Raw genomic sequence first — 26,128 nt, forward strand, 5'->3', positions numbered from 1 at the left:
GACAGCAGCCCTTTCTGCATCAGTCTTAGCCTGCCATAACCCTCCAACATGTGTCTCTGCCTTTTTAAAGGGTGACATCAACCAGCTACCTGATCTTATCAAGACCTTCAAACTAAATTAACCTACTTTCATGACACAGATGGAAAATCAAACAGATTAGATGCTTCTGAACTAGACCACTGCCTCTAAGCCAATCGAAGGATCCAGAGGCAATTAATGTAATGTCGTACTGAGTTTTTAAGAAGCAGACAATGAAACCGCAAGTTTACAACTATCTAGAGCAAATAACTTGGTCCTCATCCAACAACCTCAACCCAAACAGGAAACCTAAGAGCAATCATAGACTCTAGCCTATCACTTGATTCCCAAGTCACATGAAGACCTTTCTATAATAAGAAGTCTTTGCCGCCTCTCTTCACATCTAGATTTCCCACAGAAGCTACTGTCTACCATGGCACTACCAGAATGATCCCCATCGACCAGCACTTGGGCCGTGCCCCCACCCAATGAGATTGCATGTAGTCCCACAATTCCACTGGGCCTGGTCGTTATCTTTGGATTCATTTCCCCATTTTTGTGACCTATTATCTTTCATGGCTATTTATACATATATTACATTATTTTAACTCATTTTTGTCTAACCATAACCATTTACTGGAAAAGTGGGTAGAAAAAGTCTTCAAGCTGCAAAATTGTTACAGGCAAGTAACCTTTTCCTTTTGCAACCCGAGTCTGTTCTGGTTTCACATGCTGGTTATGTAGCAGTAATCAATCCTTGAGGAAGGCAGGGTGGAAGTTTGCCTATTTTCTGTAGCGGGTTCCATATTTAGAGTGGTGGGGTGGGCAAAACACGGGTGTTATTAATATATAAATAAACAAATTGCCCCTTACCTTCCTAACTCTGGTGTCTTCTCTCCTCGAACCTCCGGACCCAGGAAACTGCACTAGTCAATCTTAGTGCTATTAAACAGCATAAGAGAAGAGCCAGGATTGGAGGGAGCTGCCTCTCTTAGAGCTCTAAAGAGCACTGGAGGCCTGTGCTTTCTCTAACCCCTTTGTTTTAACACAGCCGGGATAGAGACGTTTAAAATTTGCTTACCTAGCTGGCCATCGCAAAATGGCTAGCCAAACGGACATGCACACTTTAAACATAGCGCACAGCTGTTGCCACTCAGCAGCAATTGTCCCACCTCATCCTGAGACACTGATCAGGATGGGTTGCTGAAAAATAAAATGGTAAAAAAATAACGTCATATCTATTTAATTTTTCAGCTGCTCTGGGGCATTTTTTTAGTGGGGCGATACACCTCCACTCTTATGGAGGAGCCGCTCCTGCTCTTTTTGTAAACACTCCCAGGTGTTTCTGACTGGTGATGCAGGTTTTTCAACTCAAAGTGCACTAAGGCCTGCTAACCAGACCTCACTGTCAGTTAAATGACTCCAAAACATGTATGTTACAATGGCTATACCCAACTGGCATAGGCTAACTTACATCTAAGTTCCTAGTATTTGGTACCCAGGGTCTGTACGTTAGACAGTCACTCCAGGGGTTGCAGCACTGGTTTTTCCATCCTGACTGTGACAAAGGTAAAAAGAGTCTCCAAGTTCACCATTCCAGACTGGTCAGCAGTTTCCATCTGCTAGCCAAACTTTCCCACTTTAAGCTAAGGCAAAGCAAAATGACCCCCTGAAACATGTGCAAGTCATTTCTAGAGCAGGCATACTGAGCCCTAAGGCAGGGTGCAGCTTATTTCGTGTTCTGGCAGTAAAAACACAAAACCGTTGCTTTGACTGTGAAAAGAGCCGGTCGTCCCATAAGAGTAAGATACCTCTTCCAGGTCGCCTAATAGTGTTGGGTGTAGGTTCCATCTTGGACACCCTTTCACAATTTGCTGACTTTTTTTGCCGACCTATAGTACAGCGCACATCAACCTACCTCGAAGATACTAGCTACCTTATACAACTTCTAAAACATTTACATTTTGATCCATCTTGAAACTTAATAATTAGGTTAGTACAGTATATCAAGAGCCTTCACACTAGCCTGCACAGGATGTGACTGGAGACTACAGAAGAGATCCTTTATAAAGAGGATTGGCAATATAACACTTCCTGACATTTCGTATTGGAATATTGCAGGCTTGCCTTGATGGAAAATGAGTTCCAGGGCTCCCTCTATGTACAAACCCATGGCACGTCAATGGGCAGCACCTTTCCCCCAAGATATGGATGTCTATATGTATAGCATGTTGAGTAGAGGTTTGTCCTTACTGAGGATACCCTTTTGGTAGACCTACACAGATGACATCCTGATCATATAGGAAAGACGAAGAGACTGATAGTGACTTTCATTCTTGGCTCAATGCATGCAATGACTATCTGAACTTTATATATACACCATGAGCAGTGTTACTCCCCCCTTCTTAGACAATGACATATTCACCGCAGATGGGGGTCTTAAAACGAAGATGTATCACAAGCCCACTGCTAAAAATAGCATGCTAAAATGTAAGTTTCTTCTATTATGAGAAAATCTTCTGCATAGTCAATTTTTGAGAATCCCAAGGAGTTCAGTGTTATGTGCAGGAAAGTACACCCTTTCTGGCATGGTTATCCCTACTTTATAGGGTCGAGCCTGCGTTATTTAGTATTTAGAAAACGGCTCGGAGCCCTGTCAACTTCACGTCAGTGTTTTTTATTGGTTCGTGGGCTTGCTTTGATTAGTCGAAGGCATGCATACGTCACGCCTTTTCCGGTAGCTAGCCCTCCTCGAGCGCAGCGACCAAGTACAGAAAACATGCGAGGCTCGCTGTTTTCTGTACGGCTCGTGGACTTCTTTTTCTCTAATTTACAAGCATGATCTCGCTTGGCAGAAGTCGAGCGCTTTACATGGTTAATTTCACTTTTTCGGGTTATGTAAATTAAATGCACTTTTGCCTGATAGGTGAAAAGTCGGGTTAGGAGTTTACAACGTGATCAGCTCTAACATGAGCAAACGCGAGACCCGTTGCATTGTAAATGCTTGTTACCTGTTGTCAGTGTGTTTGACTGTGTTCACTGGGATCCTGCTAACCAGGACCCCAGTGACTATGCTCTCTCCTTTTAAATTTGGTTGCTTGGACCAAACACACCCCACATTTGGCATACTGGTGCCCCATTCCAAGTCCCTAGTATATGGTACACAGGGGATTGGGGTACCAGGGATTCCTCATGGGCTGCAGCATGTATTGTGCCACCAAAGACGAGACCATGCAAAGCGTATCTGCAGGCCTGCCACTGCAGCCTGCGTGAACGGGTGCATGCACCCTTTTCACTACAGGTCACTGCACCAGGTCACTGTTACTCACCCAGATGGTAGGCTCTCTTGGCCCAAACGATAGGGTGCAAGTACCTGTGTGTGAGGGCACCCCTGCATGAGCAGAGGTGCCCCCACGAACTCCAGCTCCATTTTCATGGACTTCGTGAGTGTAGGGATGCCATTTTACATGTGTACTGGACATAGGTCACTACGTATGTCCAGCTACATAATGGTAACTCCAAACCAAAGCATGTTTGGTACCAAACATGTCAGAATCATACCCCAAACCTGTTGCCAGTATTGGAAGTATGATTCCATGCACTCTGGGGGCTCCTTAGAGGACCTACCAGCCTTCTGGGGTTTTCCGGGCAACCCAAGCTGCTGACACCCCTCAGGCAGGTTTCTGCCCTCCTGCTGCTTGATCAGCTCAAGCAGAACAAAAGATTTCCTTTGGGAGACAGAAGTAACACCCTCTCCATTTGGTGATAGGTGTTACATGGGCTGGGAGGGGTAGCCTCCTCAAGCCACTGATATGCTTTGAATGGCACATTTGATGCCCTCCTTGCATAAACCAGTCTCCACTGGTTCAGGGACCTCCAGTCCCTGCTCTGGCGTGAAACTGGACAATGGAAAGGGGAGTGACCACTTCCCTGTCCATCACCACCCCAGGGGTGGTGCCCAGGCCTCCGCCAGAGGGTATCTTGATTCTGCCATCTTAAATCTAAGGAGGGCAGAGGCCTCTGGGAGCATCTCAGTGGCCAGGTCAGGCAGGTGACGTCAGAGCCATCTTCTGATAGGTGGTCACCTGGTGAGGTGCCCAAATCCCCCTCCCTCTTTCAGAGCTATTTAGGGTCTCCGTCTTGGGTGGGTCCTCAGATTCGGCTTACAAGATTCCAGCAGGACTCCTCTGTAACCTCTACTTCAACTTCTGGCCACTGGAACCGTGACTGGACCCTCCAGGCACCGACAAACGCTGCTACAATGAAGACTCTTCTGCAACTTTGTTTCAACTTCTCCTGACAGCTTTGCAGCATTTCCCCGGCTGTACATCCTCAGAAGACTGCAACTCTTCAACCTGCACAAGAAGAAGGATTCCCCTTGGAGTGACGGAGTCACTTCCCTGCAACCGCAGGCACCTTTTACAAGCGACGACCGGCTGCCTGGATCTCCCCTCATCTTGAGCAGTGCAGATCCTGATCACAGGTGGTGGGCCGGAGCAGTCCTCTTGGTCCTCTCTGCTAGCTGTCCAACTTTGCTTCCTAACGCAGGACAGTGCTTCTGTGCACTGTGTCTCTTGCAGTTGCCAAGGCAGGTTTGCATCTCCTCCAAGGAATCTTCAGGCGATGTGTAGCCTCAGCCCTCAGAACTACATCCAGCAAAGTACAGCCTCTTGCGTGGATCTCCTGCAGCGTGGGATCCTCTTTTGTAGTACTGCATGGGCTTATTTTGCAACGCCCCTGTCCCCCATCCTGTGGGTGCTGCCTCGGCTCCTGTGGACTCCCTGCGACGCTGAGGGTCCCCTGTGACTATCACTCCTGGATTGAGTCCTCCTGGACCTTTCTGGTCCCTGGTGGCACCTCTTTTCCAGTAACCGCGAGTTTGCCTTTGCCAAGGCTTGTTGGTGGAATTCCTGCACCAACACCCATCTGCAATCTTCCTTCCAGCGTGGGGCTTCATCTGTATCCATCAGGAACTCTACTCCGGCTCCAGGGTTGCAATGCTGACCTGTTCTTCATCATCGTCAACCAACTCCTGCATCCACAGGTAGGTGGGTATAGTAGCTCCTACCCCTCCTGGACTCCACTGTGACTCAAACGTGGTCCCCTCCCTCCAAAGGTAGTCTTTCTTCAGGAATCCACAGCTGGATTTCTTGCAGTCTTGTCTCAGTGTCTTTTTCTTCTTTTCCTCCTTTTGGGTGGTTTGGGGAAAATCCAGTGTTTTACTCCTGCAGTTGTGGTCGCTGGGGGATGGGTTGGGAAGGGGGGGCATCTGTGGTTTTCTCGTACTCCCAGCTCCCCTCTACACATTTTACTTACCTAGGTGGGTGTATCTTATTCGCATTCCATTTTTTTAGTATATGGTTTGTGCTGCACCCTAGGGTCACTATTGGTTGCTATTTAGACTCTTTTCTAACCTTTTCTATGCCTGTTTCTGATTACTAGTGTATATATTGAGTGTATTACTTACCTCCTACAGGTAGGTTACCTTTCTAGTATTTTGTGGTGATTTGTTCCAAAAATAAAGTACCTTTATTTTTGTAATACTGAGTGTTTTCTTTCATGTGTGTGAGTTTTGTGTGACTACGGTGGTATTGCATGAGCTTTGCATGTCTCCTAGAAAAGCCTTGGCTGCTCATCCATAGCTACCTCTAGAGGGCCTGGCTTCTAGACACTGCCTACACTTCACAAAGAGGAAATACCTGAACCTGGTTTAACGTGTAAGTACCATAGGTACCCCCACAAACCAGGCCAGCTTCCTACAGTCCTGCTTAGTAGACCCTTACTAAATGTAAATCTAGTAGATGGCCTTCTCTTTTCACGTAAATGTTTGCACTGTTTATATTGTCCTTACAATTAGGACTGTTAGCGTCACAAGAATAGCTGCTAGTACCATGAGCATGAGTGGTAGTACTGAAAGCAAGACTTAGAGTACCAAATGTCTCTTCTGATGAGAATTCCTCTCCAATACTTACCTTTCTTTCTCATTGGTTCAACAGCTGCTTATTAATGTTTCCTGACAGTAGGGGTCTAATTCTTGTAAACAATTCCCCTCATCTCCCTCTCGCCCTCTCTTTCTTTCAAACTGAGATCACTGCAAAATAGAGTCTGAAATTAAGGGTATGTTTTGACTGTTACCCCTTTCTATGAACTGGGTTCATCTGGATCCTCTTGTGATTGAAAAGGAGGAATCACATTTTATTGATTGTGATTATTATTTCTCTCCCTTTTTTCAACATTCTCCAACCTCATGCGATGAAATTTCTTTCTACCGCTCCGCAATCAAGAAGCAGCATGTTGTCCTTTGTTTGCCTTTGAGGCTCACTGGGTTCCACCCACACCAACCGCAGTGCGACATACGCAGTACACTACGCTGCGTGTATGGCATATCCTTATCAGCGGACGTCAACTGGGCCCATTCAAACCTCCATGGCGACTCTCCAAATTAGCCTGCAGGGCTTGGAGGATTAAGGATTAAGTAGGTGGAAATACAATAATGGCTCTCTTGAAGTGAGTACATTTTTCTTTTGGAAGGGGCACAGACTGTCTATTTGGTTTGTAACCATCCTTACAGTCCATGACTACAAGGTCCGCCTGTCTCCACTGCACTATATAGGGCCATAGTGAGCCTGTCATCAAGGTATTGACCGTTTTTCTTATTTTAGCAGCATTTGTACTCCCTCTCTTCTCTATCTGTATGAATGTTTGAGTGCGAGGATGACACTTTACCTGTATATGCCTGCATTCCAGGTCAAAACGTTCATTATGTGTACATTTTCTGTTATTGTCACAAAATACTCCCTGTTCTCTTCAATGGGAGGTTTCCATCTACCCATGGCTATTCTGGCAAAATAATGAGACTATGATGTGCACTAATGATGTCTGTAACACATATTAACTAACATAAGGTTATTTGTCTTTTTCAGGTCATTGGTTATTGTAACCTAGAGGAGCTTAAGTGACTGTGCTTGCATATAATAGACCATTGTCATACTGGTACTAGATTACCATCCTTATCCTTAAAACTAGGGATCTGTACATATAGGTCCTAAAGAAAGCCACAAGACCTGGTTGATCAGGTTTGGTTAAACATGTAGACCATGATCTAGCTTAGATTTAAGGGATCACTGACTTACTCCCATGTTTACATCTCCCTCTGAATTTAAATTTACCCAAACTCTTGTGAATAGAAATAAAACATCAGGGGTTGGGGGTAATTTTAACCACACTAGCCGCAGGCCCCATTAAGCCTTACAACGTAGTTCTCTCCTTGTGATACATTGGGTATCTGGAGTTACGACCCGATGATTAAGTATGCCCCAGGTAAACACTAGTGGGTGAAGGTCTCAATCTTTTTGAGACTTCAGTTTCACACTTTTTAAATTATTGTTTTGCTCCAGGGTAAAGGTCTTCATGAACAAGTGGGAGGACTTACGCCTTCAAGTCCCTGGGGGCATGAGTGTAGCCTAATTAGCAGAAAGCATTATTGGATGGCAGAGCCAAATTGGTGGATAAGAAGAGATGTTTATCGATTTCTCAACATGCTTCAACTCCTTGCCAGATAGAGTGGTAGGAAGACTGTTGGGGTTCGTCTAGCTGGTGGAGGTCTGCACCACAAGACTCTCAGGAGAAGGGTGTCGTGACAAAAGACAGGGTCACTTGGAGCAGGGCAATGGCCCTGAGAATTTGCCAGTTAACTGGAGGGCCAATAAAAGGCTTAACCCAAGTCCCTAGTAGAATATCTGTCAAGGACTTATTTATAGGGTAGGTGAAGCTCGGAAACAGTACGGCCAGGCTGCAGGACTTAAGTCAGGTCATTGGTTCTCATCTCCATAATCAGAAGCTGGACGTCAAGGACCTCAACCGCCCTATGCATAATCATGGTGTAGGACACCATTTCATTTGGAGCTGGGCCAAGAGGTGAAAAAAGGGACAACTAAGAGAGGGTGTCTAGCTCACTAGCATCTTGCTAGTCCTCATACCAATTGTCATTGGCATAGGGCCGAGCATAAGCATCACCCTGATCAGGATCCCTGCCTCACCCAAACAGAGAAAGTAAAGAGTGTTGTCTGCTGGTGGCAAGGCTCGAGCAGAAATCTTCATTGGTTTCAGTTTAGACGTGGGTGGAATTTTGACTGGGATTGACTCGGTGTCGAAAACAACAATCAAGACCACTTCTTGTGGTGGCTAAGTCGTTGTAGACATGCCTGGGCCTGAAGTGGGTAAGGGCACTGTAGATGAGAGAAGTGGCTGGCACGCGGAAAGCAGCGAAGAGCGCAAGCCTGTCGACAGTAATCCAGATGGTAGGCCTCTCAGTACTGTGGGGGCCAAAGGCGCGTCCTAGAGGGAGTTGAAGCCAGAGCATGGCTGAGCGAAACCCTTCGATTTGGCATGGCTGACGCCCTTGGAAATTCAGGTTGTGCTGGAACAAGCTGCGGAATTGGCTCTGGAGTCGGCTGACTTCGGGAACAGGGCTGTTGGCGGTGTACCCACGCTTCATCAGGAGCACAACGGAGCAGAACTCTACTTCAATTTCTTATAGCCCTATAGATCCTGGAAACAAGCTTTCGACATGGAGGAGGACCTGGCACTGCATCTTCCAGCTTTTGGTAAAAAAGTTCCACCTCCCGTTCTTGGATGGCCTACTGGTGCACTGACACGCATTCCTCTCAGGTCTTGGAGTTGTGGCCTGACCCCAGACACCACAGGAATATCTTGATGGGATCTGTCACAGATATCTGTTTACAACAGTCCTTACGAGGCTTAGGGAGTGACATGTTCAAAATCTGGTGACATGGAAAGAAAGAAAATGACGTCAGCATGCAGAAGTGACACCAGAATAGGCTCTACACACCATTTACGGGGCAAAAAGGCATCAGTGTGGAGCTCAAAGGGCACCACCTACCAGTGCACAGAAGTACTATGGTAAATGTTCCAGATCCAGTCTGGGTAACATTCAAAAGGTGAGACAATGGTCCCAATAAAATGTAATATAAGGGTGCCATTTGTCTGCTATCTTGCTCATTTTTAACAAAAAAAATTATAAAAATAAATTCTGGTCATATCCCCGCTAGGAGAAAATAAATCAACACATTGCAGATTAAATTATAGGTAAACACTGGCAAACTCGGGTCTGTAGAAGACTTCACCTCCCCAAAAATTGTCCATGATGCTAGCATATAAAGACACTGTTGCAATACTTATATTGTGCTTCAGGAGCATAGGTTGTGGAACCTTGACAGCAAAAATAAGGTCACTTTTCAAACAGCAGGAGGTATATCCATATATGGTTCTTTTCCACATTCTAGTACAAATTAAGTAGTTTCATACCTGTGCTTTATCAGATGTGTCAAGAAGACCAAGATCCAAAATACTGTCTGCACCGTTTTCTCTAGAGAGAGCAAAGTAAAGGTTTAGTCCATTTTCACCCAGAAGTTTCACTTCATAGAAGACAAATCAAATAACCAACAAACAAGGTAACACACAAAATGGAGAGAAGCTACTTTTAGACAAGATCAGTTGTAGGAAGCTGGCTCTGTATTTACTATTTCAAAGTAAGAAATAGTGTGCACAGAGTCCAATTGTTCCCCTTAGAGGTAAGATAGTTGCAAAAGTAGATAATTCTAATGCTCTATTTTGTGGTAGTGTGGTCGTGCAGTAGGCTTATCAGAGGGTAGTGTGAAGCATTTGTTGCACACACACAGGAAATAAATGAGGAACACACACTCAAAGACTTACTCCAGGCCAATAGGTTTTTAAATTGAAAAATATATTTTCTTAGTTAATTTTAAGACCCACAGATTCAAGATTTACATCAAACACTTTAAATGTAAGGTACCTACCTTAGAGACTTTAGGAACTTTGAATGAAAACAATATCATGTACAGTCTTTGTAAAAATGGCAATAAGCTATTTTCAAAGTGGACACAGTGCAATAATCAACAGTTCCTGGGGGAGGTAAGTAAAGGTTAGATTAGGAGGTAAGTAAAACACTGCATAGGCAACCCACCATTGGGGGTTCGAGGAAACCCCAAAGTTACCACACCAGCAGCTCAGGGCCAGTCAGGTGCAGAGGTCAAAGAGGTGCCCAAAACACAGGCACCTATGGAGAACAGGGGGACACAAGTAGGCACACAAAACACACCCTCAGCGGCACAGGGGCCGCCGGGTGCAGTGTGCAAAGCAGGCGTCAGGTTTCAGATAGGAAACAATGGAGGGACCTGGGGGTCACTTCAGAGATGCAGGCAGACACGGGGGGGGGGTCCTCAGGGTAGCGACCACCTGGGCTAGGCCGAGGGTCGCCTGGGGGTCGCTCCTACACTGGAGTTCGGTTCCTTCAGGTCCTGGGGGCTGCGGGTGCAGTGTTGATTCCAGGGGTCGGGTCCCTTGTTACAGGCAGTCGTGGTCAGGGGGAGCGTCTGGATTTCCTCTGCAGGCGTTGCTGTGGGGGGTGAGGGGGGTCATCTCTGGTTACTCACGGGCTCGCAGTCGCCGGGGAGTCCTCCCTGAAGTGTTGGTTTTCCGCAGGTGGAGCCGGGGGCGTCGGGTGCAGAGTGGAAAGTCTCACGCTTCCGGCAGGAAACGTGAAGTCTTTAAAGTTGTTTCTTTGTTGCAAGAAAGTTGCAGGTTGTTGTACAGGGCCGCTGTTCACAGGAGTTTCTTGGTCCTTGGTTGCAGGGCAGTCCTCTGAGGCTTCAAAGGTCACTGGTCCCTGTTGGATGCGTCACTGTTGCAGTTTTCTTCGGAGTTGGGAGACAGGTCGGTAGGGCTGGGACCAAAGCAGTTGTCGTCTCCATATTCACTGCAGGGCTTCACCTTCTTTTTGTTAAGGTTGCAGGAATCTAGTTTCCAAGGTTCTGGGGAGCCCCTAAATACTGAATGTAGGGGTGTGTTTAGGTCTGGGAGGGCAGTAGCCAATGGCTACTGTCCTTGAGGGTGGCTACACACTCCTTGTGCCTCCTCCTTGAGGGGAGGGGGGGCACATCCCTAATCCTATTAGGGGAATCCTCCAAAACCAAGATGGAGGATTTCTAAAGGCAGGGGTCACCTCAGCTCAGGACACCTTAGGGGATGTCCTGACCGGTGGGTGACTCCTCTTTGTTTTTTTCATTATCTCCCCTGGGCTTGCCGCCAAAAGTGGGGGCTGTGTCCAGGGGGCAGGCATCTCCACTAGCTGGAGTGCCCTGGGGCACTGTAACACGAAGCTTGAGCCTTTGATGCTCACTGCTAGGTGTTACAGTTCCTGCAGGGGGGCGGTGTTAAGCATCTCCACCCAGTGGAGGCTTTGTTTCTGGCCTCAGAGAGCACAAAGGCTCTCACCCCAGGGGGTCAGAAACTCGTCTCTCAGCAGCAGGCTGGCACAGACCAGTCAGCCCTGCACTGAAGGATTGGGTAAAATACAGGGAGGCATCTCTGTGTGCATTTTTTAATAAATCCAACACTGGCATCAGTGTGGGTTTATTATTCTGAGAAGTTTGATACCAAACTTCCCAGTATTCAGTGTAGCCATTATGGAGCTGTGGAGTTCGTTTTTGACAAACTCACAGACCAAATACCTAATATGGCCACACTGTACTTACAATGTCTAAGAATAGACAGACACTGTAGTGGAATATTGCCCTCACCTGTGGTATAGTGCACCCTGCCTTAGGGCTCGAGGGGTGACTTACCTATGCCACAGGCAGTATTGTGTGTGCATGGCCACCAACACACACAATCTGCAATGGCAGTGTGCATGTGTTAGGTGAGGGGTCCTTAAGGGTGGCTGTTTGCTGCAACCCTTAGAGACCTTCCCAGGTCACAGGGCCCTTGGTACCACTGGTACCTTTTACAAGGGACTTATCTGTGTACCAGGGGTGTGCCAATTGTGGAAACAATGGTACATTTTAGGTGAAAGAACACTGGTGCTGGAGCCTAGTTAGCAGGGTCCCAGCACACTTCTCAGTCAAGTCAGTATCAGGCAAAAAGTGGGGGGGAACTGCAACAGGGAGCCATTTCCTTACAACTGTTCACACAAAATCTGTTCTTTAGTGATAGTAATTTTCATACAGAATTGCTTTTCTTATTCTGGAGAGAATAAAGCCATTTGTGCATCAAGGTGAGCTAATTTCCACTGTTAGGCATGTTTTATAAACATACCAGAATTGGCTATATCCAGGATGTAAATTCAAGATAGAGAAAAAATTCCATTTACAGTGTGTGTGTGAGAGAGAGAGAGAGGAAAGCCCATGTTGCAGAACCTGGCAAGGGAAAAATAAAAAAATAATCATAGTAATTCTGATACTTAGCATATGTGGTCCTTCAGACTGGAAATAATTTTGCAGAGCCAATAACCTGCATCTTCTACACAGCTTTCAAGGTTTTGGAACTAGGAGATCAAAACTAAATCAATACAAACATTGGGTCTTGGCCCCATTTTCAGGATATCACCCAAGCACCTCATTAATTCAAACCTACAAAAGCGGACTACATGAAAAACCATAAACTGAGCAAAGGGCCGACTCTGGAAACGTGAAGAATATATAATCAGCCTGTAGGAGTTACCACAAGATAATGAAAGTGTTACTTTGTAAGCGGCTGTAGTGTGTAATGCTGTAGATTCACACTGTAGGAAAGTACCATCATGTTGGCATGGTTACCCCAACTTTGTGCCTGCTATCAGTGTGATTAGACTGTTTTGACTGGGATCCTTTTAACTAGGACCCAGTGATTGTGATCTCTTCCTCCAAATCTGGTTACCTAGGACCTTTGTGCACTCCACAATTGGCAAACTGGTGTCCCCTTATGGGTACCCAGGGGATTGGTACACCAAGTGTCCCCCATGGGCTACAGCATGTATTATGCTGCCCATGGGAGCCCATGCAAAATGCGTCTGCAGGCCTGCTATTGCAGCCTGCGCAAAAAGGTGCATGCATCCTTTCACCACAGGTCACTACACCAGGTCACTGTAAGTCACCCCTATGGTAGGCCCTCCTAGCCCAGAGGGCAGGGTGCAGGTCCCTGTGTGTAAGGGCACCCCTGCATGAGCAGAGGTGCCCCTACGAACTCCAGTTCCATGTCACCGGACTTGTTAAGTGCGGGTAACCATTTTACCAGTGCACCTGCCACAGGTATGTCCAGCTACATAATGGTAACTCTGAACCTGGGGCGCCATGTCACGTAGGCTCTCATTATTCTAATGAGACTACTGGATTGGAGCAACAGGTGTCACCTGCAGTGGGTAAGACTCCCACACCACAGGCGATTCTGCTGCTCAAAATCCAGTAGCCTCATTTGAATAATGAGAGCCTACGCGACAAGACTAAGGGTTGGAATCCAACCTGGGGTGAATAGGCCCCATCGAAGGAGGTGGCGTCAGCGGACGCTGTCCGACTGAATCATCGGGGATCAGGATTGGGTCGACATCAATAGTGGGCACCACTGCTGGGGGCATTCGACTGGGTGCCGGGGAAGGTCTCGATGGTACGACTGGCGTTGGTAGGGATCAGAGCGCAGATCTGGAAGGGACGTCAGTGGCCAAAGCTGTCGGTGAAGGAACCTGAAGACCCTCCAACCGGTCCACCTGGGCCCGAAGGCAACATAGCGGGTCGGACTGCCCAAAAATGAGGCGCATGGCCTCATATAATTCCTTTAATTGGGCTGGGGTCGCCCTGGCTCCCAGAAACTTGGGGAGGCGTGGAGAGGACCCAAAAGTAGGCTCCAACGACAGAGGCCTTGAGCGGCGGCGTGCCTCCCGCATCATATCAGCCGAGCGTAGGGGTGAAGTCGGTTGACCCGAACACTTTGAGGAGGACGAGTGGTGGTGGCTCCGTGAACAGTCTTGAGACCTTCATCTCGAGAGAGACCGGGACCTATGCGGAGTTTAGGGCTAGGACGAGGACGCCATGAGCTTAAGGGACATCTCCCTCAAGGCCTTCGGGGTGCACGGCCTGGCACTCTGAGCACGACTTCGGGTCGTGGTTGCACTCCAGGCACCACAAACAGACACGATGCGGATCAGTCACCGACATCATGCGGTGACAGTCCTGGGAAGGTTTGAAGCCGATCTTCGGGGCTATCCTCGACACACCAAAAACTCCACACACACACAAAAAAAAAAAAAAAAAAATGACAAAAGTGTCTAAGTTGATGAACAATTGACCTAGGGTAGCTCTCTCCAGATCAACGGGGAAAAATTTGAACCGACGTTACTGTGCTGAGGCAGCATCTATGTACTACTCTCGACGTCACCACGGGCCTACGACACCAACAATGCCCACGGAGTCCACTGACGCCACCCAAAGATGCACAAGGGTATTGCTTGAAGAAAAAGATCTCTGGATCCAGTCTGATGCCTGGGGGGGAAATTCTAAGGGAAGGAATCTGCAACTAGAAGTCTCTATCCGATAACAAGATGTGCAGAGGCCCCTGGGAGCATCTGAGTGGCCCGGTGACGTCAGAGACCCCTCCTGATAGGTTGTCATGGTGCAAGGTCACCAAACCCCTTTTAAGGTTAGTTAGGGACTACCTTGCGGGTGGGTCCCCAGATTCGGCGTGCAAGACTCCACCAGGACTCCTCTGCATCGTGTAATTCTGCTCCTGGCCACCGGAACAGTAACTGGACACTTCAGCAACTAACAAAACTGCAACTCCAGAGACGACTTCGCCTTGAAACATTGTTTCCCCAGCATCTTCCAGCAACTGCAATATTAAGTTGGCTGAGCATCCTCTGGGGTCAGCAAGACTTCAGTTGCACCACAAAGCAAGAAGGAATAACCCTTGGAGTGAAGGAGTCACTCCCCTGCATCTGCAGGCAGCTATAGCAAGGATGTTCAGCTGTGTGGATCTGCTCACCTTTGGAACTGTGTGGATCTTGCAACAGAGGTGATGGTCTGGAGTGGTCCCCGTGGTCCTCCCTACCCGCTGTCCACATTGGGAAACGGTGAGACCTTAGCTCTCCTTGCAAGTCAGTACCCCTGTGCACTGCGACTCTTGCAGCAACCAAGGCTTGTTGTCTCCTGTTACAAGGGATCTTCAGGATCCGAGCATCCCCATCCTCCATCACTTCATCCTTGCAAGGGCAGTCTCCCATCTGTTGCTCCAGCAATGTGGGACTTCTCTCCATTTGTGCTGAGTGGGCCTCACTGCAGCTTACTGTGTCTGCTGCCATAGGGTTGCCTGTGGAGGCTTCGACTGCTTCTGCTGGCTCTCCTGACTGCTGAGGGTCAGTCCGGACTTCCTTTCAAGGGTCGAGTTCTCTGGACCATGCTGGTCCTATTCTTCTCAGCAAATCCTCTTCTGCCCAGATTTGAATTTGGCAAGGCTTGTTGGTGGTCCTCCTGACCACTGACCATCTGCTAACTGGCATGGGACATTTGCTGCACACCTTTGAGGCCTCTCTGCAGCTCCTGGTCTCCACAGCAGATGTTCATCTTCCATCGTCAACCAGATCTTCATCCACAGAAAGGTGGTTAGTGGCTCCAGCCCCACGTGGACACTCCTGCGTGGACTGGACTCTGTCCCCTTCTTTTGCAGGTCCTCTTCAACCCGAATCCACCATTGGGTTCCACTGGAGTGGTCCTGGTCTTGCAATCTTCTTTTTCCAAGTCCCCATGTTAGTCTCTGAGAAGACCAGGTAACTTACCTCTGCTCTCCTGGTCGCCATTTAGGTACTCACTGTAGGGAAATGCCTCCCTTGGCATGGTTACGCCCTAATTTTTTGCCTTTTGTTGATGCTAGTTATGATTGAAAGTGTGCTGGGATCCTGATAAACAGGCCCCAGCACCAGTGTTCTTTCCCTAAACTGTACCTTTGTTCCCACAATTGGCACAGCCCTGGCACACATATAGGTCCCCTGTAAATGATACCTCTGATACCCAGGGCCCTGTGGCCAGGGAAGGTCTCTAAGGGATGCAGCATGTAGTATGCCACACAGGGGAACCCTCACTCAGAACATGCACACTGCCTCACAGCTTGTGTGTGATGGTGGGGAGAAAATGACTAAGTCACTGCCTGTGGCATAGGTAAGTCACCCCCCTTGCAGGCCTTACAGCCCTAAGGCAGGGTACACCATACCACAGGTGAGGGAATAGTTGCATGAGAACTAGGCCTCTACAGTGTCTAAGCCAAACCTTAGACATTTTAAGTGCAGGGTAGCCAAAAAGAGTATTTGGTCTGGGAGTTTGTCAAACACGAACTCCTCTGTTCCATAATGGCTACACTGAAATCTAGGAAGTTTGGTATCAAACCTCTCGGCACAATAAATCCACACTGATGCAGGATTTATTGAAAAATGCACACAAAGGGCATCTTAGAGATGCCCCCTTTATACCAGTCCAAACACCAGTGTTAGGCTGACCAGTATCTGCCAGCCTGCCACAACCAGACTAGTTTCTGGCCACATGGGGTGAGCGCCTTTGTCACTCTGTGGCCAGGAACAAAGCCTGCACTGGGTGAAGGTGCTTCTCACCTCCCTCTGCAGGAGCTAACACCTGGCGGTGAGCCTCAAAGGCTCATGCCTGTTGTTACAGCGCCCCAGGGCATCCCAGCTGGTGGAGATGTCCACCCCTCCGGACACAGCCCCCACTTTTGCTGGCAAGCCTGGAGGAGATAATGAGAAAAACAAGGAAGAGTCACCCACCAGTCAGGACAGCCCCTAAGGTGTCCTGGGCTGAGGTGACCCCTGCCTTAAGAAATCCTCCATCTTGATTTTGGAGGATTCCCCCAATAGGAACAGGGATGTGCCCCCCTCCCCTCAGGGAGGAGGCAGAAAGAGGGTGTAGCCACCCTCCAGGACAATAGCCATTGGCTACTGTCCCCCAGACTTAAACACACCCCTAAACTGAGTATTTAGGGGCAACCCTGAACCCTGGAAATCAGATTCCTGCAACCTACAAGAAGAAGGAGTGATGACCTGAAAGCCCCGCAGAGACCACAACTGACTTTGCCCCAGCCCTACCGCCCTCCCTCCAGACTCAAAGAACCTGCTCAGCGACGCATCCAGCAGGACCAGCAACCTCTGAGGACTCAGCAGACTGACCTGCACCTAAAGGACCAAGAAACTCCTGAGGACAGCAGCTCTGTCCAGAAACAGCTACAAAATAAGCAACTTTAAAGAGACTCCAACTTCCCGCCAGAAGTGTGAGTCTTTAAACTCTGCACCCAACGCCCCTGGCTCAAGTTCAGGACAACCAACACTGCACAGAGGACTACCAGGTGACTCCAACAACGTGAACACCCTGAGTCAACCTCCCTGCACCCCAGCAGAAAGAATCCTGAGGCTCCCCCTGACTGCGACTGCCTGGGGTAACAAAGGAACCAGACGCCTGGACCAAGCGCTGCACCCGCAGCCCCCAACACAGAGCGGAACAAACTACCAGACCAGGAGTAACCAGCAGGCGGCCCTCATCCTAGCTGAGTCGGTGGCTGGCCCGAGAAGCCCCCCTGTGCTCTGCCTGCATCGCCAGAGTGACCCCCGGGTCCCTCCATTGTTTCCTACAGCAAATCCGACACCTACTTTGAAGACTACACCAGGCTGCCCCTGTGCCGCTGAGGGTGTGTTTTGTGTGCTTGTGTACCCCCCCCACCAGTGCTCTACAAACCCCCCCATGGTCTGCTCCCAGACGACGCAGGTACTTACCTGTTGGCAAACTGGAACCGGAGCACTCCTGCTGTCCACAGGCGCCTATGTGTTTTGGGCCCTCCTGTGACCTCTGCACCTGACGGCCCTGTGTTGCCTTGAACCCCCAACGGTGGGCTGCCTATGCCCAGGAGACTGACTTTGCAAGTACTTTACTTACCTGAGAAACTAACCAAAACCTACCTCCCCCAGGAACTGTTGATTTTTCGCAGTGTCCACTTTTAAAATGGCTTATTGCCATTTTAACCAAAACGGTGTGTACTGCTGTTTTAAATCAAAGTTCAATACTTACCTGTGTGAAGTACCTTACAATTTATGTAATTACCTAAAATTTGAATCTTGTGATTCTTAAAATAAACTAAGAAAATATATTTTTCTATATAAAAACCTATTGGCCTGGAATTGTCCGAGTGTGTGTTCCTCATTTATTGCCTGTGGGTGTACAACAAATGCTTAACACTACCCTCTGATAAGCCTACTGCTCGACCACACTACCACAAAATCGAGCATTAGAATTATCTCTTTTTGCCCCTATCTTACCTCTAAGGGGAACCCTTGGACTCTGTGCATGCTATTTCTTACTCTGAAATAGTACATACAGAGCCAACTTCCTACATTGTTGGATCAGCGGTGGGGTACAAGACTTTGCATTTGCTGGACTACTCAGCCAATACCTGATCACATGATTAAATTCCAAAAATTGTCATTAGAAATTTATTTTTGAAATTTGAGCTATTTTTCTAAATTTTTAAAAGTCCTGCCAGGGCCTTGTGTTAGTCCCTGTTAGCATTTCTTTTAGAGTTTAAAAGTTTTGTAAAAGTTTGGATTACGTTCTAGAGAGTTTTAGATTCTTAAAAAGTATTCCGACTTTTAGAAACAAAATGTCCACAGAAGAGTTAGTGATGGAACTCAACCTCACCCCTTACCTGCATCTTAGGATGTCGAAGTTAAGGTCTCTCTGTAAAATCAAAAAGATAAAGACTGGTTCAAACCCTACCAAAGTACAGCTTCAGAAGCTTTTGGCAGAGTTTGCTAAAAACAACCCCTCTGATGATGCCCTCACAGAGGGGGACACTAGTGAGTTGGAGGAACTCCCACCTCCAACCCTAGATAGGGAGACCAGGGTTTCTCCAACCCTGACTCCAAATGTGATAGTCAGAGATGTTGCTTCTCTCACAGGAGAGTACAACAGCTCTGGAAGCATTGAGGGCAGCCTCAATGAAGATGACCTCCTGTTAGCCAGTATGGCCAAAAGATTGGCTTTGGAGAGACAGCTCCTAGCCATAGAAAGGGAAAGACAAGAGATGGGCTTAGCTCCCATCAATGGTGGCAGCAACATAAATAGGGTCAGAGAGAATACTGACATCCTACAACTCCCCAAAGGGATTGTAACAAAATATGAAGATGGTGATGACATCACCAAATGGTTCACAGCTTTTGAGAGGGCTTGTGCAACCAGAAAAGTAAACAGATCTCACTGGGGAGCTCTCCTTTGGGAAATGTTCACTGGAAAGTGTAGGGATAGACTCCTCACACTCTCTGGTAAAGATGCAGAATCCTATGACCTCATGAAGGCTACCCTGATTGAGGGCTTTGGATTCTCCACTGAGGAGTACAGGATTAGGTTCAGGGTGGCTCAAAAATCCTCAAGCCAGACCTGGGTTGATTTTGTAGACTACTCAGTGAAAACACTAGATGGTTGGGTAACTGGAAATGAAGTGCATGACTATGTTGGGCTTTATAATTTGTTTATGAAAGAACACATTTTAATTAACTGCTTCAATGAAAAGTTGCATCAGTATCTGGTAGACCTAGGTCCAATTTCTCCCCAAGAATTGGGAAAGAAGGCAGACCACTGGGTCAAGACTAGGGTAACCAAAACTTCCACTGGGGGTGACCAAAAGAAAGGGGTTACAAAGCCTCGCCAGGAGAAAGTGGGTGACACTAGAAATAAAGAAAAAGAGTCCTCTTGTAGGCCCCCAAAAACCAGACCAGGTCGGTGGACCCCAAGACACAAGCCAAAACAAAGGTGGGTACCAGGGTAAGAACTGGGATGCCGCTATGGCTTGGTGCCAAAACTGGAGACAGACAGGGCACCACACCAAGGACACTTGTCCCCAAAACAAACCCCCTAGCAAAATCCCAGGGGTGACCAGTGTAGCCATTGGAGATGACTCCTTAGATGAGGAGGTCTTCATAGTCTTCAACTGGAAAAAGGGCCCAACAGGTGAGTTGGAGATTCCAGAGGGAAGTAGACACTTCCACCACCTACTGGTGAATGGAATGCCAGCCACTGCCCTGAGAGACATTTGTGCCAGTCAAACTATTGTGCACGACAGGCTGGTGTTCTCAAACCAGTACATCCCAGGTGAGGCTGCCAGAGTAAGAGTTAGCCCAGACAGGGTCACTGATAGGCCTGTGGCTTTTGTGCCCATAGAAATGGGTGGGACCTTTAGCTGGAGAAGGGTGGTAGTCAGTACAGACCTCCCCTTGATTGTCTCCTTGGAAATGATTACCCAGAGGTTAGTCAGAGCCCAAGAGAGGAACTGGTCCAGTGCCAGTCCTGTCCCAAGGATTCTGGAGGTGCTACCCCTTCAGTAACTGCAAGTAGGCCCCAAAAGAAAAAGAAAGGAAAACAGAGTAGGAAAGGTGGACAACCTTTAGCCAAGGTTCCAGCAAGCCAAGGAGATTCTGGCTCCAGTAGGGGAGAACTCCAAAAATGGCACTGATGAAGTCCAACCTGACCCACAAGAAGTCCTGGCTAGTCAGGCAACTGTTAAACCTGAGTGTGTGGCTCCTCAGTTAACAGAAGAAAGAGTGGAAGAAGGGTGTTTACTACAAGATGTAGTAACCCCCCCACTCTTACACAGCAGACAGGCACCCTGAAACCAAAGAAGCCTGTAACTTAGCTCCTTCCCTTGCAGGTGAAGAGCTAAAGGTGTGGTTCTAGGCACTGACAGCTGTCAGTGGCCTCTGCTGAGTGTTAGCCTTTATGGCTGCACTATCCTTGGCATGGTGGTCTGACCCCATGCCAAATAGCAAGTTGGGCCCCCTGACCCTGTTGGTCATGGTGGGGATACTCCAGCTCTGGGTAACCTCTGTTGGTAAGCTAGGGGTGACCCTGGCTAAGATAAGATTAGCAGAGGTGGATACCTCTAACCCCAAAATAGAGAGAATGGGTGAAGACATTAAAAAGACAGACAAGAGGCAATTCAGACTAGGTCCTATCACTGTGGAACTGGGTCAGTTCCCCAGGGGGAATGACCTGAACAGGAGGATGTAAGGCAGAGTAGGCCCTGCAACAAACCAGCCTATTTGCTCCATTCTTCCTCGCCTGACGGACTAGGAAGACTCTCTCAGCTTTTGGGGGTGGGGGGGAAGGTTTGTGTAAGGAAATGGCTCCCTGTTGCAGTTACCCCCCACTTTTTGCCTGATACTGACGCTGACTTGACTAAGAAGTGTGCTAGGACCCTGCTAACCGGGCCCCAGCACCAGTGTTCTTTCACCTAAAATGTACCATTGTTTCCACAATTGGCACACCCCTGGCACACAGATAAGTCCCTTGTAAAAGGTACCAGTGGTACCAAGGGCCCTGTGACCAGGGAATGTCCCTAAGGGCTGCAGCATATGTTGTGCCACCCTAAGGGACCCTTCACCTAACACATGCACACTGCCATTGCAGATTGTGTGTGTCGGTGGGGAGAAAATGGCAAGGTCGACATGGTATCCCCCTCAGGATGCCATGCACACAAAATACTGCCTTTGGCATAGGTAAGCCACCCCTCTAGCAGGCCTTACAGCCCTAAGGCAGGGTGCACTATACCACAGGTGAGGGCATAGCTGCATGAGCAATATGCCCCTATAGTGTCGGTCTATTCTGAGACATTGTAAGTACAGTTGTGGCCATATTAAGTATATGGTCAGGGAGTTTGTCAAAAACGAACTCCACAGCTCCATAATGGCTACACTGAATACTGGGAAGTTTGGTATCAAACTTCTCAGAATAATAAACCCACACTGATGCCAGTGTTGGATTTATTACAAAATGCACACAGAGGGCATCTTCGAGATACCCCCTGTATTTTACCCAATTGTTCAGAGCAGGACTGACTGGTCTGTGCCAGCCTGCTGCTGAGAGACGAGTTTCTGACCCCATGTGATGAGGGCCTTTGTGCTCTCTGAGGACAGAAACAAAAGCCTGCTCTGGGTGGAGGTGCTTCACACCTCCCACCTGCAGGAACTGTAACACCTAGCAGTGAGCCTCAAAGGCTCAGGCTTCGTGTTACAATGCCCCAGGGCACTCCAGCTAGTGAAAATGCCCGCCCCTCTGTACACAGCCCCCACTTTTGGCAGCAAGTCCAGAGGAGATAATGAGAAAAACCAGGAGGAGTCACCCACCAGTCAGGACAGCCCCTAAGGTGCCCTGAGAGCTGAGGTGACCCCTGCCTTTAGAAATCCTCCATCTTGATTTTGGAGGATTCCCCCAATAGGAATAGGGATGTGCCCCCCTCCCCTCAGGGAGGAGGCACAAAGAGGGTGTAGCCACCCTCCAGGACAGTAGCCATTGGCTACTAACCTCTCAGACCTAAACACCCCCCTACATTGAGTACTTAAGGGCTCCCAGAACCGAGGAAGATAGATTCCTGCAACCTGAAGACGAAGAAGGACTGCTGACCTGAAGCCCTGCAGAGAAGACTGAGACACCAACTGCTTTGGCCCCAGCCCTACCGGCCGGTCTCCCCACTTCGAGAGAAACAGTGACACGTCCCCCAGGGTCCAGCGACCTCTGAAGCCTCAGAGGACTACCCTGCATCTAAAAGGACCAAAAACTCCAGAGGACAGCGGCCCTGTTCCACAAAGACTGAAACTTGCAACAAAGAAACAACTTTTAAAGGACTCCATGTTTCCCGCCGGAAGTGTGAGACTTCCCACTCTGCACCTGACGCCCCCGGCACGACCTGCAGAGAAACAACACTACAGGGAGGACTCCCTGGCGACTGCGAGCCCATGAGTAGCCAGAGTTGACCCCCTTGAGCCCCCACAGCGACGCCTGCTGAGGGAATCCAGAGGCTCCCCCTGACCGCGACTGCCTGCTTCAAATAACCCGACGCCTGGTAAAGACACTGCACCCGCAGCCCCCAGGACCTGAAGGATCCGACCTCCAGTGCAGAAGCGACCCCCAGGTGGCCCTCTCCCTTGCCCAGGTGGTTGCTACACCGAGGAACCCCCCCCCCCCCCCCCCCTTGCCTGCCTGCTTGGCTGAAGAGACCCCTGGGCCTCCCATTGAAACCAATTGCAAACCAGACGCCTGTTTGCACCCTGCACCCGGCCACCCCTGTGCTGCTGAGGGTGTACTTTTTGTGCTGACTTGTGTCCCCCCCGGTGCCCTACAAAACCACCCCTGGTCTGCCCTCCGAAGACGCGAGTACTTACCTGCTGGCAGGCTGGAACCGGGGCACCCCCTTCTCCATTGAAGCCTATGTGTTTTGGGCACCACTTTGACCTCTGCACCTGACTGGCCCTGAGCGGCTGGTGTGGTAACTTTGGGGTTGCCCTGAACCCCCAACTGTGGGCTACCTTGGACCCAACTTTGAACCCTGTAGGTGTTTTACTTACCTGCAAAACTAACCAAAACTTAATTCCCCCAGGAACTGTTGAAAATTGCACTGTGTCTAGTTTTAAAATAGCTTATTGCCATTTTTGCTAAAACTGTACATGATATTGTGTTGATTCAAAGTTCCTAAGATACCGGAGTGAAATGCCTTTAATTTGAAGTATTACTTGTAAATCTTGAACCTGTGGTTCTTAAAATAAACAAAGAAAATATATTTTTCTATATAAAAACCTATTGGCCTGGAGTTAAGTCTGAGTGTGTGTTCCTCATTTATTGCCTGTGGGTGTACTACAAATGCTTAACACTACCCTCTGATAAGCCTACTGCTCGACCACACTACCACAAAATAGAGCATTAGAATTATCTCTTTTTGCCACTATCTTACCTCTAAGGGGAACCCTTGGACTCTCTGCACACTATCTCTTACTTTGAGATAGTATATACAGAGCCAACTTCCTACACCCTGAGAAAAAGAAATTACACTAGTTGCTGTAATATGTTCAAATGACGTCTGCAGTAAGTAGGCAAGGGTCGCTGGGGGTGGGGGGTGGTGGTGGGGGGGGGGGGGGGGGGGGTGCGGCGACACATTTATTTTAGGCCATTTTTGCCCCCCCCCCCCCCCCCGGGGCTGACTGAGCTAGAGGCCAAAATCTACAGGTAGGCACTTTGCAAAAAACACCTCTGTTTTCTTTTTAAAAAAAACTGATGTGTCCACGTTGTGTTTTGGGGGCATTTCCTGTCACGGGCGCTAGGCCTACCCACATAAGTGAGGTATCATTTTTATCGGGAGACTTGAGGGAACGCTGGGTGGAAGGATATTTGTGGCTCCTCTCAGATTCCAGAACTTTCTGTCACGGAAATGTGAGGAAAACGTGTTTTTTTAAGCCAAATTTTGAGGTTTGCAAAGGATTCTGGGTAACAGAACCTGGTCAGAGCCCCACAAGTCACCCCATCGTGGATTCCCCTAGGTCTCTAGTTTTCAAAAATGCAAAGGTTTGGTAGGTTTCCCTAGGTGCCGGCTGAGCTAGAGGCCTAAATCTACAGGTAGGCACTTTGCAAAAAACACCTCTATTTTCTTTAAAAATATGTGATGTGTCCACGTTGCGTTTTGAGGCATTTCCTGTAGCGGGCGCTAGGCCTACCTACACAAGTGAGGTATCATTTTTATCGGGAGACTTGGGGGAACGCTGGGTGGAAGGAAATTTGTGGCTCCTCTCTGATTCCAGAACTTTCTGTCACCAAAATGTGAGGAAAATGTGTTTGTTTAGCCAAATTGTGAGGTTTGCAAAGGATTCTGGGTAACAGAACCTGGTCAGAGCCCCACAAGTTACCGCATCTTGGATTCCCCTAGGTCTCTAGTTTTAAAAAATGCACAGGTTTGGTAGGTTTCCCTAGGTGCCGGCTGAGCTAGAGGCCAAACTCTACAGGTAGGCACTTTGCAAAAAACACCTCTGTTTTCTTTCAAAAAATGTGATGTGTCCACGTTGTGTTTTGGGGCATTTCCTGTCGCGGGCGCTAGGCCTACCCACACAAGTGAGTCATCATTTTTATCGGGAGACTTGGGGGAACATAGATTAGCAAAACAAGTGTTATTGCCCCTTGTCTTTCTCTACATTTTTTCCTTCAAAATATAAGAGAGTGTGTAAAAAAGACATCTATTTGAGAAATGCCCTGTAATTCCCATGCTAGTATGGTCACCCCGGAGTTCAGAGATGTGCAAATAACCACTGCTCCTCAACACATTATCTTGTGCCCATTTTGGAAATACAAAGGTTTTCTTGATAGCTATTTTTCACTCTTTATATTTCAGCAAATAAATTGTTGTATACCCGGTATAGAATGAAAACGCACTGCAGGGTGCAGCTCATTTATTGGCTCTGGGTACCTAGGGTTCTTGATGAACTTACAAGCCCTATATATCCCCGCAACCTGATGAGTCCAGCAGACAGAACGGTATATTGCTTTCGAAAATCTGACATTGCAGGAAAAAGTTACAGAGTAAAACGTAGAGAAAAATTGATTTTTTTTCACCTCAATTTCAATATTTTTCGTTTTCAGTTGTTATTTTCTGTAGGAAACCCTTGTAGGATCTACACAAATGACCCCTTGCTGAATTCAGGATTTTGTCTACTTTTCAGAAATGTTTATGTTTCTGGGATCCAGCATTGGTTTCACGACCATTTCTGTCACTGACTGGAAGGAGGCTGAAAGGACAAACAATTGAAAAAATGGGGTATGTCCCAGTAAAATGCCAAATTTGTGTTGAAAAATTGGGTTTTCTGATTCAAGTCTGCCTGTTCCTGAACGTTGATGCCATTTTCAGGGAAAAAACTACAAGCCTTCTTCTGCAGCCACTTTTTCCCATTTTTTTGAAAAAAACGAACTTTTTACTGTAGTTTGGCTAATTTCTTGGCCTCCTTCAGGGGAACCCACAGTCTGGCTACCTCTAGAATCCCTAGGATGTTGGAAAAAAAGGACGCAAATTTGGCTTGGCTAGCTTATGTGGACAAAAAGTTACGAGGGCCTCAGCGCAAACTGCCCCAAATAGCCAAAAAAAAGGCCTGGCAGCGAAGGGGTTAAACAAAGTATCTATTTTTCTAAATATTGGTCTTGAGTTACTTCTTGAGTATGTGTTTCATTTATTGACTGTGTTCAAGAAATGCTTAGTCAACCAACTTACTCCCCTTTTCTGCTAGTCTATGCCAGGATGCCGGATGAAGTGCCTTCGGCATCTTGGGGAGTTTTTCAGCATCACACCGCACTCCACCGATGTTTGTGTTAACAGCCTCCCCTGTATTTCTCCACGTCTCTTGTTTATAAACCCATTTATAAATAGTTTTTTGAGATAACTATTCTGACTTCGGTAATCAAGTTAGTATATG

The 26,128-nt window shown here is 47.9% G+C and overlaps 1 protein-coding gene across 8 annotated transcripts in view; it reads right to left on the bottom strand.

The window, feature by feature from the left end:
• UBR5 (ubiquitin protein ligase E3 component n-recognin 5) overlaps nt 1–26,128 on the bottom strand; it is a 1,605,594-nt gene that overhangs the window by 131,455 nt on the left and 1,448,011 nt on the right. For all 8 annotated transcript variants that reach the window (XM_069220579.1, XM_069220580.1, XM_069220578.1 and 5 more), the window contains one exon: nt 9,346–9,406. In XM_069220579.1, the coding sequence (XP_069076680.1) occupies nt 9,346–9,406 (61 nt within the window). The remainder of the gene's footprint in view (nt 1–9,345; nt 9,407–26,128) is intronic.

The sequence above is a fragment of the Pleurodeles waltl genome, chromosome 2_2, assembly GCF_031143425.1.
Source record: "Pleurodeles waltl isolate 20211129_DDA chromosome 2_2, aPleWal1.hap1.20221129, whole genome shotgun sequence".
Taxonomy (NCBI): domain Eukaryota; kingdom Metazoa; phylum Chordata; class Amphibia; order Caudata; family Salamandridae; genus Pleurodeles; species Pleurodeles waltl.